This window comes from Trichophyton benhamiae, assembly GCF_000151125.1.
Source record: "Trichophyton benhamiae CBS 112371 chromosome Unknown contig01145.0, whole genome shotgun sequence".
Taxonomy (NCBI): domain Eukaryota; kingdom Fungi; phylum Ascomycota; class Eurotiomycetes; order Onygenales; family Arthrodermataceae; genus Trichophyton; species Trichophyton benhamiae.
Window position 1 is genome coordinate 279030 of NW_003315111.1, and position 20204 is coordinate 299233.

The 20204-nt window shown below is 48.2% G+C and overlaps 7 protein-coding genes across 7 annotated transcripts; 3 read left to right on the top strand and 4 right to left on the bottom strand.

Moving 5' to 3' along the window:
- Window positions 1-264: 264 nt before the first annotated feature.
- Window positions 265-2873, top strand: ARB_05474 (uncharacterized protein; the record flags this gene model as incomplete). Its single annotated transcript, XM_003016031.1, has 5 exons — window positions 265-357; window positions 471-796; window positions 858-956; window positions 1023-1090; window positions 1162-2873. 5 exons carry the CDS (start codon window positions 265-267, stop codon window positions 2871-2873), a joined length of 2298 nt encoding a protein of 765 aa, XP_003016077.1.
- A 91-nt stretch (window positions 2874-2964) lies between these two features.
- On the bottom strand, window positions 2965-3165 carry ARB_05475 (uncharacterized protein; the record flags this gene model as incomplete). Its single annotated transcript, XM_003016032.1, has 1 exon — window positions 2965-3165. One exon carries the CDS (start codon window positions 3163-3165, stop codon window positions 2965-2967), a length of 201 nt encoding a protein of 66 aa, XP_003016078.1.
- A 1205-nt stretch (window positions 3166-4370) lies between these two features.
- ARB_05476 (uncharacterized protein) lies at window positions 4371-5876 on the top strand (the record flags this gene model as incomplete). The annotated part of the gene is made up of 1 exon (XM_003016033.1): window positions 4371-5876. One exon carries the CDS (start codon window positions 4371-4373, stop codon window positions 5874-5876), a length of 1506 nt encoding a protein of 501 aa, XP_003016079.1.
- Window positions 5877-7727: 1851 nt separating this feature from the next.
- On the bottom strand, window positions 7728-8700 carry ARB_05477 (uncharacterized protein; the record flags this gene model as incomplete). The annotated part of the gene is made up of 4 exons (XM_003016034.1): window positions 7728-8015; window positions 8081-8262; window positions 8419-8480; window positions 8666-8700. 4 exons carry the CDS (start codon window positions 8698-8700, stop codon window positions 7728-7730), a joined length of 567 nt encoding a protein of 188 aa, XP_003016080.1.
- A 1724-nt stretch (window positions 8701-10424) lies between these two features.
- ARB_05478 (uncharacterized protein) lies at window positions 10425-14565 on the top strand (the record flags this gene model as incomplete). Its single annotated transcript, XM_003016035.1, has 5 exons — window positions 10425-11727; window positions 11800-12047; window positions 12115-13816; window positions 13914-14000; window positions 14063-14565. The coding sequence occupies 5 exons, from the start codon at window positions 10425-10427 to the stop codon at window positions 14563-14565; spliced, it is 3843 nt and encodes a 1280-aa protein (XP_003016081.1).
- Window positions 14566-14817: 252 nt separating this feature from the next.
- ARB_05479 (uncharacterized protein) lies at window positions 14818-15057 on the bottom strand (the record flags this gene model as incomplete). The annotated part of the gene is made up of 1 exon (XM_003016036.1): window positions 14818-15057. The coding sequence occupies one exon, from the start codon at window positions 15055-15057 to the stop codon at window positions 14818-14820; it is 240 nt and encodes a 79-aa protein (XP_003016082.1).
- Window positions 15058-15368: 311 nt separating this feature from the next.
- Window positions 15369-18427, bottom strand: ARB_05480 (uncharacterized protein; the record flags this gene model as incomplete). Its single annotated transcript, XM_003016037.1, has 6 exons — window positions 15369-15695; window positions 15764-16312; window positions 16372-16765; window positions 16955-17477; window positions 17533-18170; window positions 18291-18427. The coding sequence occupies 6 exons, from the start codon at window positions 18425-18427 to the stop codon at window positions 15369-15371; spliced, it is 2568 nt and encodes an 855-aa protein (XP_003016083.1).
- Between the last annotated feature and the right edge of the window lie 1777 nt (window positions 18428-20204).

Here is a 20204-nt window from a genome sequence, read left to right on the forward strand (position 1 = left end):
TGCCATCGGGGACTCCAAGGGCCGTTGGTCTTCCGTTTCTTCCACCGTCAAGAACGTCCATCCGTGATGGAAACTTGGAAGTCGTCGCCCTCCAGCCCGATCGGATCGAAGGAAGCTCGCTCTTTCTTGCTCCGAAGCCCTCTTTTGGATGGGCTTACCTCATCACTTACTCAGCAAACAATATCATGTGACCATCACATGCTAACATCACGTGACAAGTTACGTGATTTACACGTGACTTTGACAACTGACCAATCAGACAGCATGCAGCCTCCGATGACCGGCCTGCGACTGGCCGAGGTCGCCCCGCCGTCTTCTTTAGCTCCGAAAAAGGAAAAGCAGGAAAAAAAAGGTGAAGTGACTGTGCGAACGCAGGCAAAAGAAAGGCCGAGCTAGAAGAGAGATCGCGAAAAGAGTCATAGCCTGCCCACGCCCCGTACATTGCTGCTCTTCCGCCCCCGTCTTAAAAGGCTGCACTTCCTCCGCCTCTCCCCGTCCGACCTCGACTCGATTTGCTTCTCACTGCTTGCTTCTCACTGCACCCGTACTCTACCACCGGCATTGTTCCCTCCCAGCTATCATCAAAGCCTCCCATGATGATGCTGTCCGCCAGCAGGGCGTCAAGGAGTGCGCTCCGCACCGCCAATTGTCTCTCACATACATCACAGGCCAGCAGGAGGCAATTCTCGGCCACTGGTGTAGCCTCTGCTCTCTCACCGCACCGACGACCGTCGCAGAAGGCTGGCTCTCTAGATACATCGAAGCGCGGACAGAGCACGGCTACTGCCTCCTCACCGTATGACACGCTGCACCCCGGATCCTCAAGAATGTCGTGAAAACTGACGGGATTAAAATAGACAAGCAAGACCAGTTCCCAGCCCAGCCTTCAACCAAGATGCTGACAGACATGACATTTCTCCTCTTCACAGGAGACATGCTCCGGCCCTGGATGACTCGTATGTCTAATAAAATAAACAATCCAAGTGTTCACTGAGTCATCTAACCAAGGGAAAACCTCATAGCTTTGTTGGGCTGAGTGGTGGTCAGATATTTCATGAAATGATGCTGCGTCTCGGAGTCAAGCATATATGTGAGTCAGAAATCGCCAAGCGGAAAAGGCAGTGAGGAAACCCCAGTTGCTGACTTTGTATGCCATCGTAGTTGGATACCCTGGTGGTGCTATCTTGCCCGTTTTTGATGCCATCTACAACTCAACACATTTCGACTTCGTCCTTCCCCGACATGAACAAGGTGCCGGCCACATGGCTGAGGGATACGCCAGGGCCACAGGCAAACCTGGCGTTGTTCTTGTCACCTCCGGCCCCGGAGCCACCAATGTCATCACCCCGATGCAAGACGCCCTTTCAGATGGCACGCCCATGGTTGTCTTCTGTGGACAGGTCCCCACCACCTCCATTGGTACAGATGCTTTCCAGGAGGCTGATGTTATTGGCATCTCGAGAGCTTGCACAAAGTGGAATGTCATGGTAAAAAACGTTGCAGAGCTTCCTAGGCGCATCAAGGAAGCGTTTGAGATTGCTACTAGCGGACGACCAGGACCGGTCTTGGTCGATCTACCCAAGGATGTCACTGGTGGTATCCTTCGAAAAGCCATCCCAATGGCTTCAAGCATACCAGCACACCCCAGTGCAGCTTCCATTGCAGCTCGTGAACTTGGTCGGCAACAGCTAGAGGCTTCCATACAACGTGTAGCTAAGCTGGTAAATGTGTCTAAGAAACCAGTCCTTTATGTCGGTCAGGGTCTCAGTGCTCGCCCTGAGGGACCAGCTCTGCTGAAGGAGCTAGCTGATAAGGCTAATATCCCTGTCACCACAACCCTGCAAGGACTGGGCGGATTTGATGAGCTAGATCCAAAATCCCTGCACATGCTCGGAATGCACGGCTCTGCCTATGCTAACATGGCCATGCAAGAGGCTGATCTTATCATTGCCTTGGGTGCCCGCTTCGATGACCGTGTTACCGGAAACATTGCCAAGTTCGCCCCACAGGCCAAGGCAGCTGCTCTCGAAGGTCGTGGTGGTATCGTACATTTCGAAGTGATGCCCAAGAACATCAACAAAGTTGTTGAAGCCACTGAAGCCGTCGAAGGCGACTGTGCCGATAACCTTGCCATTCTCCTCCCTCACATTAACCCAGTCGCTGAACGACCAGAGTGGTTTGCACAGATCAATGACTGGAAAGCTCGCTTCCCGCTCTCAGCCTATGATCGACAGACAGCTAATGGTCTTATCAAACCACAGGCAGTCATCGAGAAACTCAGTGAGATGACCGCCCACCGAAAGGACAAGACCGTCATCACCACTGGTGTCGGTCAGCACCAAATGTGGGCTGCCCAGCACTTCCGCTGGCGCCATCCACGCTCAATGATTACCTCTGGTGGATTGGGAACCATGGGTTATGGCCTGCCATCTGCCATTGGCGCCAAGGTTGCCCGACCAGATGCTCTTGTTATTGACATTGATGGAGACGCCTCTTTTAACATGACTCTCACTGAACTCTCGACTGCTGCCCAGTTCAACATTGGCGTCAAAGTCATTGTTCTCAACAACGAAGAGCAGGGCATGGTCACACAATGGCAGAGCTTGTTCTATGAGGACAGGTTTGCGCATACACACCAGAAGAACCCAGATTTCGTCAAGGTTTCTGAGGCTATGGGTGTCCAGGCTAGGAGATGTCTTACTCCTGACCAGGTAGAGTCGAGTCTGCAATGGCTGATAAATAGTGAAGGCCCTGCATTGTTGGAAATAGCGACTGACAAGAAGGTGCCTGTCCTACCAATGGTGCCTGCTGGAAAGGCCCTACATGAGTTCTTGGTATATGATGAAGGTATGTTCCATTTATCAATATTCTAAATAATACCTACGCATGATGGAAAGCTAACGTCTTTCTCAATATAGCCAAAGAAAAGGAACGAAGAGCCTTGATGAAGAAGCGATCTGGATATTAAAACCTTCCGTCCCTCTCTGTTCTTGCTGCCAGCTTTCTACTTCCTTCGTTCTTGATAGCGTCCTGGGCGTCAATGCCATCGGCCCTTCGCTTAATTTGCTTCTTCATATAGCTCTTTAACTCCCTGCCATCCTTGAAGCTACTTACTGTCCATATTGCATCTTTCATATGTTCCCTGCGTTTGATTTTGATATCCATGGTGTTTGTCTCCTCCAACGTGATATTCCAGTTTGAACTCTTTTTCCCCTTTTCGGGTCGGCCTGGCGAACTAAAAATTTTCTTACTAAAAAAACGCACGTCTTAGTTTATTTAATCTTGTTGAGTTGAGGGAAATGCAACTTTCATGACTCACATATGGCAGATAATTGAATGGATTATCTCTTCTATTGCCCAGATGTTTGAAGCGGCACTACCGTCGTTATATTTTAGGTGCCGAATATCTCCACCATCCGTACTTTACTATGTTGTTCGTTGTTGATATTTCCCTGTGTCCACATGCACAGCCCTCAGTAAGACTCTGAGAGAGACTTTGGAAATAACCGATTCAAAGGAGCGAATTTAAGTTGAGGCTAAATTTAGCTTCAGGATAGAACAAATGTTAGTTAGCCGTACGCTAGCTGTTTCTATTCTAGACTTAACTTTATTAACAGTCTATCGCCCAAGCATACAACCGGCCTACTATATCCGATCTTTGAGCCACAGCGCTCGCACCTAGAAATGCCTTTTCCCAACATGCCCCTTGTTTACTTCGTATATATAGCATAAGATAAATTACTAAAAGTACCAGCTCCACTTCTCTCTACTTAAAATATTATATACAGATACTGTATCTAGAGAGGCTTTTCCATAGCTTCTGTTACGGGATCATATCAATAAATTAATTTATTAAGTACGCGAGATAAGATATATGCTTCTGTACGCGGGTGACAAGCTTTTATTATTTGCCCTTGACTCAACGTTGGCCACCGAGAATGCATGAGTTAACTTATCGACTTATAAATCACCAACCTACAAGACCAAATATGATTAAACGCTAACCGTTAAACACGAGTATAGGATTACTGCTCCTCAATATTCACATATGGACCATACTTCAAATACAAAGCATGCATTAGGCCTTAGAATACCCTTCAGAAGTTCTCTTGCTACCTGTAAATTTCATTGGGCGGAATTTTATCACGTGATAATATTTCTAGGTGGGCCGCGGCAAGAGCCTTCGCTTCACAGGGAATCGACGATGCTCCATGTTCTCTCGTTCACCATGCATCACTCTTTTGTTTCTCAAAGGTGACCACTGCGCTCCAAGGCATTTACGGATCCACAATAGTCGATTACTTTGCGTCTTGAAGATATATTGACAGTTGCCAACGTCGAAGTGGGCTTCTGGCCGGTCTATTGTACCTATGTCGTCGCCTTCACGTCCCCGCTCACAAGAGTTGAATCGCGACACCCCTAACTTGGAGCACGGTTCCCAGGAGGAGGGTGAGAATGTCGCCCAAGGTGCCAGCCACGATGAACATCCCGTTGAGAACGAAACCGAAGCTCCCGTGGTGCCGGTTTGCCACGGCGCACGAATAGTCGATTCTGATGACAGTGACGATGTTGCGCCTATAATGCCACACCCCGAATCAATGACGCATGAACTTTCTCCCAGAGAGTTGGAGGCAATCTGCCTAAATGACGAACTGGCTACGTCGAATATATTTCCGGGTGAAAGTGATCTTCGGAAATGTTGGATTTGCTATACCGACGAATCGGAAGATTCGCCCCTAAATAAAGAATGGCGGTCTCCGTGTCCATGTGCATTAAGCGCGCATGAGGCATGTTTACTAGATTGGCTCGCGGATATGGAAAATACGGAAGGCCCCAACAGGAACCAGGACGGGGCCATGCTGCTTTGCCCTCAGTGCAAATCGGAGATTCATATGTCACGACCGAATAGCCTGATTCTGGATCTCGCGCACAAGTGTGAGGGCATGCTTAACCGCCTGGTACTTCCCGGAGTAGCATTCACTTTGGTAGGGACTGTTTGGGCTGGATGCTGTGCCCATGGTGTATACTCGATGTACCTTATTTTCGGCAGAGAAACTACAATACGGTTGCTTGAAGAAGCTGCGCAGGGACCTTTGGGTATTCGCCTAAATCTTGGCCTTCCGTTGATACCAATATCATTGATGTTCTCGAGAACTCAATATGCTGACAGCTTACTACCTGTGATTCCTGTTTTGTTTTTCGCAGCACACCATCCCTACCACCAGGAAATGGACCTTCAGCTATGGCCACCAAGTGCATCCATGACATTTGCGGCGTTGCCATACATTAAAAGCGCTTACAACTTACTTTACAGAAAATTACTTGGAGACTTAGAAAATGAATGGATCTCGACAGTACGTACTCGACTAAACGCAGATGAGGAGGTACGCGGGCCAAGACGCCGTCGTGACTTCCAAGATGAACCAGACAATGCAGAGGTAGTCATGGAGATTGAGCTACAAATGGGTGTTGGCGCTGGTAATGATGGACAGCGACCTGCCGGAGGGGGACATGATAATGAAAATGGCATTCAAGCTCATCAAATCATGGCACACCGTCAAGGTAATATGCTCCGCGAAACCACTAATCTGGCGGACATCATACTTGGCGCCTTGATTTTCCCAGCTATCTCCGCTGGTATGGGAGGGCTATTGAAGTGGGCGCTCCCGAAAACATGGACAACCCCTTCTCTGTACGAGAGAGGTAGGCCATGGCTACTCCAGACGAGATGGGGAAGAAGCGTTATCGGTGGCTGCGCTTTCATCCTTTTCAAGGATGCCTTCTTACTTTACTGCCGATACAAGCGTGCTTGCTTACATACCCAGAGAGTAATATTGAATTATGACAAGAAGACAAAACGGCCAGTCCTCCCATGATATGGCACAGGTGCCTACATGTACCACCAACGGGAATCCTGCATTTTACCGGCGTTACCAAGTATTTTTGTTAAATTAGACTGATGCCACGCTCGGACGAGCTTGTTGAAACATTGTTATTTGCACATAGGTACCTATACGTGTTTAACAAACAAACGATAAAGCATTCTGATGTCCGTAACCAGAACATGATTAGAGTTTATCGCGTTTAATTCTGCCATCCACGTGACCGTAGCGCTTAGATTTTACCATCTGCTTAGATCAGCAACTTACAAAACTTTTTTTTGAGCCATCTTAAGTCGAGTAGAGAAAATCGCGACTCAGGTGCAGACAAGGCATCATACTGCCTCCATTGCGCAACATAAGGGCTGACATATCAAACTTGTGCGAAATTACATACTTAATACTCTCCTGCTGCAACCATGAGACAGCATTTTTCGCCCATTGTTAACTCGCTCACGAGTGTGTTCAGACTTTCAACTCGACCTTCAACATTTCAGCAACCCGGCCTACTAAGCCAAACATGCAAGGACACACTGGCTCCAGGCTCAATTATATCAACCGTCAATGCTCTCAGGCCATTTTCATCTAGCTCAACATTACAAGCTAGGAAAGCTCCTGTAAAAATCGACAGACGAGTTAGTACGTATATGTCATCATCATCTGCCAGACCGTTCTAACTTCCATTCCAATATTAATCACGTTTTCTCTCATAGCTTTAATACGTTATTTCCTCAATCATCCACTCACTCCACGGCCCCTCCATTTCTCACGCAACCGATACTTGCGTCACTGGACAATTCATCGAGCCTGGCAGTTATACACTGCTAAACAACGGAGAGCACAGCAATTGGAGCTTGAACGTCAATGGGCTAGCATGAAAGATGCCTGTGAGGAACTCCGCACCGGTGTTGGTGATGGTGGAAGATTGTTCCGCACTTCGATGAACAAGAAGGGCGTGTTTTCAGACGGTGTCCCAATTGAATATGGACGACTACAGACGGACAGCCCGAGTAAGGATGGGTGGGATTATTCTTGGAAGCCTTGATAATTGATGGGATTCCAGGGTTGGCCATATCTTCTTTTCATTTTTGTCGTAGCCTTTGGGCTTAACTGATCCCATGAACCTGCCGAGATGGGTGATTTAGGGATTGAATGGATGTATATTAGATATCTATGATAAGGCAAATAGGTTTGTATCACCAATTGGTTCGATGGAGTAGAATTTAGCAGCATTTTCTTTTAATTCTCATTTTTCTCCCCTATTTCAGGAACATCTTTTTATCCTACGGTTGCTCCACATACGTACGGGCTTGGACGACCCAGCTCAGCTACCCAGTAAACTGCGCTGCAATTTTCAAAACTAGAACGAGAACTGTATTTAAAAGTGACCATTAAGTGATAAAGTACTCGAATGAGAAAGGGGAGCTAAGCTCAGCTCAAAGGGACACAAGTGAGAAAAAAAAAAAAAAAAAGGAAAACCAGACCTAAGTATATAAAATAAAAAGGAAACACCCCAGAGTTAACACCACATGATGCAAGCAGGATAAATTAATTCCATGATAACACAAGTCATAGAACCGGGAGAAAGGCTCCTGTGCCTCCGTCCTTATTCCAGCCACCCATTTTTGAAAGAAAGTCATGTTGATAATCGTTTTGGTAGTCGAGGAAGGTAAATGAACAGTTGTCGGATACGGGTTCTCATGAGCCCTATTGAATGTCATGGTTATGGTAGCTAGCAGTCAGGTGGACTGTAGCTGTTTCAAGGTCGTATGCCGAAAAAAAAAAAAAAGAAGAAAAAGAAGAAGGGACCGTGATGTGTGGGCAGTGCGGCTGCTGTAAGCGGGTATTTTATAAGATTACACAGCATGGGCCTCTGGTCTTTCCGAACGTCAAAAGCGCGGCGCGTGTGGCAGCTTCGAACACGTCATCTACACCCTCACCAGTGAGAGAAGAACATTCAAGGTATTTTCTAGCTCCAATCTCAGCTGCGGCCTCACTGCCGTCTCTTGGAGAAACGAAGCGTTGTGACTTTTTTCTCATTTCTTCAATAGCGAGAGGGTCTTCACGGAGATCCTTCTTCAGTCCGACAAGTATGATAGGGACATCTGGACAACGCTCATTTGCCTCCTCAATCCACTAGTTCTCTTTTTGTTAGAAAGGAATAGAACCTCATGGCAGTAGTGATGCAAGGGAGGGCAAACCTTGTGCTTGACGTTTTCCAGAGAATCAGGGGTATCGACTGAGAATGCGATTAGGAGGACATGTGCCTTTGAGTATGCTAATGGGCGCAGTCGTTCGTAGTCTTCCTGTCCTGCGGTATCCCACAGAGCAAGCTGTACTGACCGGCCGTCCACCCGGCAGTCTGTAACGTAGTTCTCGAACACTGTAGGCACCTTTTGTTGACAAGAAGGTAAGAACGCTGCTAAGAGGTACTATTTTGGTCTAAGCATTACTTACGTAGTGCTATATGCAGAAGAGAATAAAAAATTAGTTTATCTGTAATTAAACAGGAGTCAGATCAACGTGAGATTGCACTTACTGTAGGGAAGTAACCCAGTGTGAATACGCTGAGAAGACTCGTCTTCCCACACGCACCATCCCCTATTATTACCAGCTTCCTATTATTACCCCCGTCAGCATATTGGCTCGAAGATAGAAGGAAAACCCTTTCCCCAAGATCGCGATGGCCCTTCCAAGGATGAAAAACGGGTTCCTGACTGCGATGCAGTCATCCATCGGGATCTTAATATATATGTATATTTTTATGAGACATCCTTGCCACGCACCTTCGCATAACATTGTCTGCCTGTTGCTGCGCCATTTGTAAGGGAGGTCGAGCAGCGAGGAGAGGAGGTGAACGATGACGGTTTTATTCGCGAATTTGTAGAGGGAATTCTAGTTCTCGACAGTCACAGAGGGATAGACGGCGAGAAGTTTCTCGTGGAGATCGATGGATGGAGACGTGGATTTAGTAGGGGTGGATATCGGAACTATTCAAACTCCCATGTCTGAGTGTCTAACACGAAAGCGAGCGGGTGTCAGCTACGCTCCATCAGGTGAGGCTGCACGCTGGCCCAAGGTTGGAACAGGCGGAGCAATTATGAGCTAGACAGGAACGTAATCACCTTAGCCAACCATATGCGCAATGCCGTCTTCCCCGTCTGCCTTGAGGATCCGGTGCGAGACAAGCAGGGTCCCTGGAGGAGCGTCTGTTTCTTCCTGCAGTCTCGCTGGCGGTTGCGTGTCTCGCCTTCTCAGGCAATAACAATAATGGATAATGCACTCCGCCGTCGGATCGATCGCACACGGCCAGGCTCTTTCAGCGCGAGCTCACGTCTCAAGCACGCCAGTATCTGGAGGGAACGATAATACGGAAGTAAGAGGGCCAGCGCAAAGGGAGTCCTCGCCTAGGGAGAGTTTGTTTGTCAACCGCCTTTTGCTTCTTCCCAGAGAGCTCGTAGCCACCGACAAACAGTTGGGTAATACACACACTACTCCGTAAAAGAAAAGAAAAGGCTGGACTGATTAGTGAGATGATCAAGAGCCAGCAAGAGTCTCTTGTTGTGTTTTCAGGTTTCAGTCGCGATCCTTCTCCGCGCTTCCTTGTCCCTTTTTTTGCTTCTTCTCTTTTCTCTAGCTTTCTAACCCGCCGCCCTTCATCGCCCGCTTAGCATCAATTAAACTGATATATAACATTACTTAGCCGAGACTTAATATAAAACTAAGAACTACGGATAAGCAAAAAAAAAAGGCGGCTGAGTTTTCTTACTTATCGCCTTTTTTTTTTATTTCACTGGGCCTGAAAGCGTAATACAGGCCGTACCGTGGTAGCGCCGAAATTTACACGCTTCCTCGCGCCAGGCACCCGCCGCAAAGTTACAGCCCTGCGGTATCAAAATTACGCCTCGCTGGCCCCGTTGGGCGGTGAGCAACAAGGCGCCTGGCGAGCGTCGCTTGCCGCGTCTAATCTTGCCAGATTGGGTTGTCCTCGCTGCATTTTGCCGTTTGCACCACCCAATATCAAAAAGGCGAAGAGTGACGAAGAGGACGAAGTCAGCGACCAGAGCCGCCAGCGCGAGACGCACTCGTTTCCCACCAGCTAGACCTCCTGGGCCCTTGCCAGCACCCCGAGCCTGCCCTCGCTGTCCTTTCTCGCGGCGCCTGTTTCTTTTTTCGTTGGTCATCGCCGGCGTCAAAACCCCTTCTCCCCGCCCTCCGTCAACCTCGCGATACCTCCGGACCAGATCTCCTGTCTAAGCGCCTCGGAGAGCTTGCACTGTCTCTCTCTGCCGTCCGTCGCTCCTCCTGGAGGGCTTGCTCAGATCCGCCTACAGGCTTCAGAGTAAGAACCGCCTTCGTTCAGTGTCTTAGCCTTTCCTCAATCTCCTCGTGCCCTTTTTTTCTTAATTACTTTTGCAACAACCTTCGGGGGACGGAACCTTCAAATTTCGGTCGTCACTCCCGCACTCTGGAGGCGTTGCGTTTCTTCCTTTTTACGCGCTTGCAGAAAAGTTAACGGGCCTAGCTATCTTTCCCCTTAGAATAATGCCTTCCAACTCGAAACGATCAGCTACAGTGCCAGCAGGTTCATCGGGTCAAAATCCAACCTCCTCCAACACAGTTAGCACTCCAGCCAATGCTAGCACCACGACGTCCACAATGCCACCCACAGAAGGCGTAAGTCCAGGTAGCTTGCCGGTTAAGTGCTTGGTTAACCAAACATCGAATCTACAGGCTCCTACCGTCAACCGGAAGAAGCAGAAGCGGCGGCAGAAACAAGCCGCTCGTTTAGCCGCGGAACAGCAACGTAGTGATGCGTCTACCCCCACAAACAGAAACGGTCAGGATGGCAGTGATGGGTATGATACTGGCACCAGGCTTGGGCACACCTGCAGCTCAACGCAGCAACGTATGTCTAACACCAAGAGCGAGTCGACTGACAACCCTGGCGCATGGTATTCGGACGACGACCGGAATTTTTCACGCAACCAACATGACGATCATCAACAACATAATAATAACAGTAATAATAACGATGGAGGCTCGAGTCAACCCCAGAATAATGCTGGAAGTCGGAAGAGCAAAAAGAAGAAAGGCAAAAAGGGTCGGAATGGAGGCCAGACTGCTGAAGGGAGCTCTACATCTCACTCAACACCACCACCACCCCCACCGCCCCTTACCTCTTCGGCACGCCCTGTTGGAGTACCGCCGCCCCTCGTCAATGCCTATCGATCAGCTCACAGAATATCCAAGGATCGCATATGGAACACGTCAACTCATGAAGAGCGGGAGAATATTAAAGAATTCTGGCTACAGCTAGGCGAAGAGGAACGCCGTTCGCTAGTCAAGGTCGAGAAGGAAGCTGTATTGCGGAAAATGAAGGAGCAGCAAAAGCATTCTTGCAGCTGCACGGTATGCGGGAGGAAACGAACAGCCATTGAGGAGGAGCTGGAGGTATTATATGACGCATATTACGAAGAGCTGGAACAGTATGCCAACAATAACCAGGCCTCCTTTGAGAACGGCACTTCGCTTCGACTACCGCCCCGGTTATACCAAACACCTATTCGATCTCTACACCATCACCACCACCATCATCACCACGCTCATTCCCACTCGCACTCCCACTCGCACTCTCACTCTCACTCTCACATACCGAACACCCAACACCCGCCACGAGGGCGAGTACACGAACTGCCAGAAGACGAGGAGGACGAGGAACTAGAGGAAGATTACGACGACGAAGATGAAGAAGACGAGGAACCTTATAGTGATGATGACCTCGACGTGGACACTAGGACAACTAGAGCCGACTTCTTTGCCTTTGGAAATAGTCTAACAGTGAAGGGTAAGATTCTTTCCCTTTCATCATTCGTCATCTACTAAGGTTATGGACGACCACTAATGGATGATATTACAGATGGAATCCTGACAGTAGCAGACGATTTACTAAAAAATGACGGGAAACATTTCATTGATATGATGGAACAGTTAGCAGAACGGCGGATGCAGCGTGAAGAGGAGACACAATATCTCGCTTCGGCGGGCCATCCACCTATGCAAGCTGGTCATAATCATGGAGCTCCATTAGACGATGAAGACTATGACGATGACGAGGATGAAGACTATGATAGCCAGGAAGACGATGAATTTGAAGAAGACGAAATGGTTTGTTTTAAGCAATGGTTCTCAGGGACGATAGGAAAACGTATCCATACTAATTACTTTGCCACAGGATGCGATGACGGAGGAGCAACGAATGGAAGAAGGGCGGCGGATGTTCCAGATATTCGCCGCTAGAATGTTCGAGCAACGGGTTCTGACAGCTTATCGAGAAAAGGTTGCCCGTGAAAGACAGCAACGGCTTATAGAGGAACTTGAAGAAGAGAACCGGCTGGATGAAGAGCGCGAAGCAAAGAAAGCCAAAGAAGCGCAAAAGAAAAAGGACAAAAAGCGCTTACAGAAACAAGCCAAAGACGAGGAGAAAGCTAGACGGGAGGCTGAACGAGCCGCCGAGCTTGCTGCCCAAAAAGCAGCAGAAGAGGCGAAGCTCAAAGAACAGCAACGGAAGAGAGAAGAGCAAAGGAAGAAAAAGGAAGCTGAAAAGAAAGCTCAGGAGGAAGAGCGACTCCGGAAAGAAGCTGATCGCCAAAGACGGCTGAAGGAGGAGCGTGAACGTCAGGCAGAAGCTGAGAGAAAGCAACGAGAGCAAAAGGAGAGAGAGAAGAAGAAACGCGAGGAGGCAAAGAGAAAGGAACGGGAAGAACGGGAGGCCAAAGAAAAGGAGCAACGAGAGCGAAAAGCCAGAGAAGAGCGTGAACAGAAGGCTAAAGCAGAGCAAGAAAAACGAGAAAAAGATGCCGCTGCTGCTGCCGCTGCGGCGAAGGCTGATCGTGAACACAGACGGGATGAGTTGGGATCTATTCAGCCCGAGCAACATCTACCAGCTCAAGGTGCAAAGCGGACTTCACAGCCTGGAGCAGCGTATTATCCGCCAGGGCTCCACCATCCACAACCTCCAAATCTGCTTCAGTCACCTCATTTCCAGGTTGCTACGCCTGTGATACCAAAAGCGCCAACGCCCGTTCGAGCTAGGCAAGCTTCCCAGCAGGACTCCCATGCTTCGTCACCTCGCTCTCAACCTGCATACGCCGATACCCTGCAAAACTCAATTTCGCCTGGAGCTGCGCATTCATCTGGTGCGTCCAGCGTTGTGTCAAATAAGGGAATGGCACCACATCCGAGCAGCCTTCACCACCCGCAACAAGCTGCGCCTCTGTCACCTTTGGGAGGGCCAGGCCGCAGTGGCCAACCTCCGCCAGGATTCAATGCTCTGCCAAATTTAAATGGTATCCCCAGTGCTGGAGTGCCAGGAATGGGACATCGTGGATCTTTGAGCCATGAGAACCCCATGTACCCGAACCCCCTTGCTGGTCAGTTTAGAGGAATTGGGTCACCAGACGGTCTCTCCGCTCCACCAGGAATCGTTCCTAGACATGCTTCTCAGAGCAGAGGATTTGGCTTGGAATCAACCCACAACCCATTGGCTTTCCACTCCCCGCTAATGACATCGGGAACTCTTGGCCCACAACCTCTCCAGATACCCCGTGAGAGTCTCTCCCATGGGCATGGACATACTAGTCAGCTCTCTGCGGCAATTGATAGGAGTGCTAATGAGCCTCTTCCCCTCAATCAACCTATAGGGTCCCGCCCGGCCCCTATCCAGCGGCCGTCTAGTACTGTTCATGACCATGGAAAGGACCGCTCAAAGGCCGGCCAGTCGGACGTTGATGAACTTAGTACTCAGCTGGGAAGCAGTGCACTGTTGGATGATACGGACCTCCCCCTTAATACTGTGCCTTCGCAACCAATACCCGCTCCGGGAGCCGGAAGAATGGCGTTCGGGACGACCCCTCTATTCTCCGAATCGTTGGGATGTAAGTCATGCTTCACTAAGCCCAATCTGCTATTTACATACATTTGATATCTGACTGTATCCATTCTTAGCTACCACTACCTCAAACTTTCCTCTAGGGGCACCATCTAGCGGTGGCACATGGGGTTCGGCAATTCCGTTTGGACCTCCAGGATTTGCCAGTACGTCTTGGGGTGCCGGTCCAAGTAAGTTTTTAACGTAATTAAACCTTCTACAGTCTCATGCAAGTACTAACTAACTTCTAAAGGCCCTACATGGTCCACTGGAGCCTTCGGTATTATTGGAAGACCTCACCATCCCCATACCCCGAGACCAGTCACTATCCGTCTCCTGGTTAGTCAAGCGTGTAAAAAGCTCACAGCTAGCTCTCCTGAAAGCTCCGGTTTCCATAGCACAAACCAAGTCCTACGGCAAATCGAGCAGCTTAACCCGCCACTTGACGCACCAATTACTTTAGAAGAGATTGTGGATATCTGTGATACCGAAGGCAATTCACAGAATGGTGGCGGCTCTCTTATTGTTGACTATGCCGGGCCTCGCGGGACCTTCATCAAGTTCGAGCCCGAAAGCACTAGCCCATTATCTGCCACTATGCCCAACACATCTCCTGGAGATATTGGCAGCCCAGTCCCGAGAAATAGCTACCCTGCCCACATAGGTAGCGGCAGCGGCGGCACTGCGGCCAGCGCTGGTAGCTCCAATCCCAGATACTTCCCTTCTACCAACGCTCCCCCTCCCGCTGGATGCTAGGATGTTTGCTGCGAAAATGGTATCACTAGCCCCCAAAAGGAGTCTTGGCTTTTTCCCTTTTGACGTTCCTCTTACAACGCTTCTCAACCTTTCTTACCGTCACTCCAACCTAACTACTGGCTCTTATCATTCATCCCCTCCATTCTCATTCCCTACGCTATCCTCCCTCGACACTCCTTAGGAGTCCTAGATACCAATGCTTGTTTCCTCAACCTCATTTCCTTGCTCTCCAGCCGTTGCACTCTTCGTCTATTACTTGCTTTCGTGGTTCCATGGCATGTCTTTCTCAACTTCCCCTTTACCCTCTTGCATTGTTACAATAAAACCTCGGCTTTGCTCTTCTTCCATTTCTTTGTTAAACATTTCCCTGCTTAGGGTGCATACGAAATTTTCATGTACTGTACTTTCAGCAAGGAAAGCAAATAATGCTACTGGCTGGTATGCCGGCGGGGGCAGCTGGCGTACTGTTATGGGTAGTTCTCGTTTCTGCATTTTGCCCTTACGATGAATAATCGGATGCATGAGGCGTTTTCAGCAATTGAATTCAGTTACCGCCCCCTTTTCAATTAGAAGACGCTCTATTCAACGTCGTTGAAGAGTTACTTATTATTCTCCCTGTAGTGTACACATGTATATGTATGTAGGAATGAAGAAGACTGGGTGAGCCTAACCGAAGCGAAGTGGTAGATCTATTAAACAAATTGCCGTCGCATTATACATCTGACTACAATGCAAAGAACAGTGAGCAAAACGCGGGATTATATTATATCGTATCATCACCTTCTCATAAGCCCCCGGTTTATTTATTGTCTGGGTGGCTCTGTCACAACTCCTTCCCACCCCCTAGATTTGATATAATCCAAAGTTCGTTCAAAATGGCGTCTAGGGCTTTCCAGGCTTGAACTTGGAACTCCCTCGGTCTGGTTTGACTGAAGATTAGAATATATGAGCTCGATAAGGCCATTGAGATATTTCGTCGTCACTGTCTCGTTTTGCTGGTCGAAATAGTAAACATAGCGATTCAGTATCTCGATGAAGAGCTCCACGGATACAGCAGTATCCATGCAAGCATCTGCCACACGAAGCGCGCGCTGAAGGCATTCCAGAACACGTTTACCATCACGATAAACCTGCAAGAATAGAATCGTGAGTTGTAAATACGATAAAACGAAGTAGGTATTAATGAGAATAGGCTTACAATATTAGGTTCATCTCCTTCCTTCTGTGGGCTTTCGACGACCCACCAAAGATGGCTTGCCAAGTAAACTGCACGGCATTGATCTGGTTTTTTCAGAAGCTTACTACCGTGAAGGGCAGCCTTGGTGATGAGAGTATCATAGTTCTCTCTTCCAAAATTCCTGCATCCGTGCAAGGCACTTGAGATGATACAGACAGCTTGGAATTGCGCCCTCGAGTCGCTAATAGAATCTTCATAAACAGTAAAAGCCTGTGCGAAGAATTCATAGCTGACTTCTTCAAAACCAGTTTCATCCGCTGTTTGTCCACAAAGTACAAAGAGGCGCAATGCAAGATCAGCACAACCAGAGTTCACACGCTGGTACAAACTGCTGATACATTGATGCATGAACCTAAAGAGCGCAGATGACTGAGATTGCCAGTTATCATCAAAGTGCTCGCGGGCCTTGAACTTGCGGGCCAGCTTGATGGAGGATGTTATTATAGATGGTGTGGTGTATCTTATACGCTCATTTCCATCCAAATAGGCTGTTCGCAATGCTTGTAATAGCTTTGAAAACCATTAGCTCTTTGTAAAGAACGTTGATTTCAAAAGAATCTCGAACTTACCTTGAGTTGCGTATCATTGTCTGACCCTTGGACTAAATGAACTATTCGCGCCAGCCAGCCTTGCTCTTCGATTGTCTCCTCGGTTTCACCTCCACGTCGCTGAGATTGAGCGCCAGGGTAGCCAGCTGGTTGTTGCATTCCTTCCCTGATCAAAACTCGTAGAATCTGGAGGACATTATCCAGATTCTCGGGTGAAGTAATTAATGTCCTATTTCGCAAAATATTTCGTGCAACTTCACCAGCAACTGCCCTTCGGGTTGAATACGACTGTGCGGCGAAGAAAGGGATATAATTTGGAAGAGATAGTGCGGTGAATATAGAAACGTATGACTGGAGAGGAGCAAGTAAAAGGTTTAATATGCTTGACTGGGCTGGCGCAGAATGGAAGTCTGCACTATCAGAGTGCTCAGTCGCAGTCTTCGTGGCGTACTGAAGTACTTGATCAACATATTCTTCTAACAGTTAGCACATTGGTTTGAAAAAGGTTAGTGGGGATAGATACCTAGTCGGTCTGGATATATATTCCTATACGCCTGTCAGCATTGGACTTTGAGAAGATCAGCAGTATTTTTCTTTAACTCACAGGGCAAGGTTTGTCAATGAAACTAAAAGGGCAATGGTATCTTGAATGGGAATTCCTCGAGTCTTCACCAGATTGAGCACTTGATCGTAGAAGATTTCGTAAAGCTTGATATTCCCAGGCAAAAAAGTTGCCTCCCCGGTTTCTTGCTGGTCCTCCACAGATTCTGGCTTTGTGTCTTTGCCGCTTTCTCCTTCACCGGGCTGGTTAATACCATTTTCCGATTGCACAATTCCTTTTTCTTTATCTGCTGTTTCCTGTTTGTCAGAGGCTGGAGGAGCCTCACCTGTTTCCTTTGACAGTTGGAGTTTTTCCAATAGCCGCACTGTTGCCTCTTCTTCGGCCTTCTTTCTTACTTCGGGATCATCACTTTTTTCAGAACCACGAGTAGCATAAGTTGACAGCCTATCCATGAGACCAATGACAATTTTTTTCATATCAACATGCGGATTTAATCTTGCGATAGCAGATAACATTGAGTCCAACGTGTGCAAGTGATATTCATCCGGAAATACTTTTGTTATCACTGTAAGGATGTATTAGTAGATACTCGGTCAAATTGAACGACGTTCAAAGCTTACCTTCCAGTAAGTACTCTTGCGCAAGCACGTCTCGGCACTGAACTACCTGCTCCAGGAGAGGCTGCAATATAGCTGATTTGTACGCCTCCAAATCAACCAGCTGGCTAAGACGAACCAGATTGCTTCCAACAAGGAGCTCTAGTTCTTTTCTCTCCTGTGTTCGCTTCTCTCGTTCCCGGGAATGGCCTTGGTGCTGTAATCGTACCCATAGCTTATTCATTTCCACAAAATTGGTCAGAACAAAGTTGGTGGAATCTTGGAGGTTACCTTGGGGTCCATCGCCAGAACCCATGGGTAGATAGTCCCGCGCTTGGCCAGAGAGATAATATCTCAAGAATAATCCGCGGATTGGGTGTTGTACACCTCGACTCATTTCCATCATATCCTTCATAATTTCCTTGACTGGAGCATCCGGAATAGACATGTATACGGTGCCCACGGTAATCATAAGATAGAGGCGGGGGACAATGTTTCCAGCATACTGAACCAGCTCATACAAATCCGCCAAGTGATTCACTGGATGAGATTCTCGAAGGTAGTCTGACAGGTGACGAAGCGCATCGAATACCGCCATATACAATTCGTAGTATTGCTTTGGCCCCAATGTAGGTGTTCTAAGCTCAGCTACCAGCGTAGATCTGCAATTGATGATTAAAAATGGGTGTTAGCGGATTGTATAGTATCCAGGGCATGTGCGAATGTAGAGATTAAATATTGCGTCAGCCTAGTATAGAGGTTGGCCAGTCTCCTTTACTTACCCGCATTTCAACGCATCCATCAGCTTCCCAGGTGTTTCCAGACATCTTCGCATCATATGCGACTGCTGTCGTACCACCCCAAGAGCCTCTTCCAGGAGGCGACTCTGGTCTTCCGGGACATGGGGGGCACTGGCCATCGTGGGCCGCAATAGGTCTCCAACCTGGAACCTGGTGTTAAGCGCGCAAAGTGTATAGCACCGTAAAGAAGAAACAGGTAATAGGCAATCAGCTAGAGGCCACTAGAACACAGTTAGCAGGAGAAAAGCTCATCTCGATATCAAACAAGCTGGCTGTCGTCAAAACATCATCCAGAAGCCGAGTTGGAGTCTCCTGCCCAAGATGAGCTAAACAACGCTAACCCGAAACAGGAAGCACCTGCGCTAGACCATATACGGAATAATATGGCGCTGTTTTAGCTTAGTCATGGATCGCACTCCATTTCACTCGCTGCTTTTAGCCCTGTCCGAAAACACTAAAAACTTCCCCGGAATTTGGCTGGCAACAAGCAATCTCCAAAGGAGCCGCGACGGAGATGCAGATGCAAGGCGGAGGGACTCTCCGGGCATGGATATGGATTACGCGCATGACATGGAGCCGACTGCGCTCCACGCTCTTTCATTTGTCAAAGAGAAATGAATGGTTACGTCCTCCAACCGGAAGACTCCAGTAGCGATTCATTTGGAGAAACTCGGTGGCTGGGAATCCCAACCACCGCATTTCTGAATGGCGAAATGCACAAAAACCGGGGGCTCACCAAGTCCCATCTCCAGAAAACAGAACACCGAACGGAGATGATTTCTTGTTTCTTTTATGACCTTTCCTTTATTTGTGGCTGATGATATATGATATCCTGTTTTCATGAAGTTACGCCTAACGACGTCCCGAAAGCTATTTAAAGATCTTTGATGAAATATATAATATCCTCTAATAACACCCACCGTCCTTCGAGATACAGAAGTGTAGATTGAGAATCCTACCTTCGGTCTGGCTAAAGCATACCGCAGATATGCAGCTTAGGTTCAAGAAGGTCTTGCTATCGGCAGCACTGCTCGCTCACCTGTCGAGCTCACTGCCGCTAATACCTCATCTGCCCCGGGGGGTACCTTACTCAGTTGTCCAGGTTGACGGAGGGCCTGAAACACCTTCAACCGATATATATGCGACGGTCACTGTTGATAAACCTGGCTCGACTCTACCTCCAGTCACCCATACAGCAACGATCACCCACACAGTGCAGCCTTCTGTTTCGACAACTACTACTACGACCATTACCTCGACGACATCTTATACCTCACCATCGTCGACAACACCTCAAACAACAATAACAACGACTACACCTCCACCAAACACGCCCACATCGATGTCAACCACATCAACTACAACATCAAGCTCTCCAGTGTCAACACCTGCCACTACCTCATCAAGTCAGGTTACCACAACAACAACAACATCTATGCCTACAACTACTACCCGTGCCACGTCAACCAAGCATACCTCTGTAACATCGCAATTTCCAACTGCGCCTACTACGACCTACCCGCCGGTATCCTCTCATATGCCACTTCCAACTGGTGCAGCCAACAGTCCTATACCGGCTGCTTCTATGACATTTCACATGCCTTCGATTATCCCCTATGCTGGTGCATAAACTCGCCCCCGGTTACTCTGGATCCTAGGGCTTTCACAATTGAATACTCGCACCATGGTTCCTGCGGGGATTATACGGCTACATAGATTGTCGGGGAAAGATACTAGCTGTCAGCAGTGCTAATATTTGCGGCGTTTAAGACTATTGCATGTATGCATTGACTGGAGTTTTTTGGGGTTTACTGAATTAAATTGTATTCTGGGCTTTTAATGTATTAGATGATAATGTGCCAGCCATTACACCATTACCGGGAAGATAGAAATTAA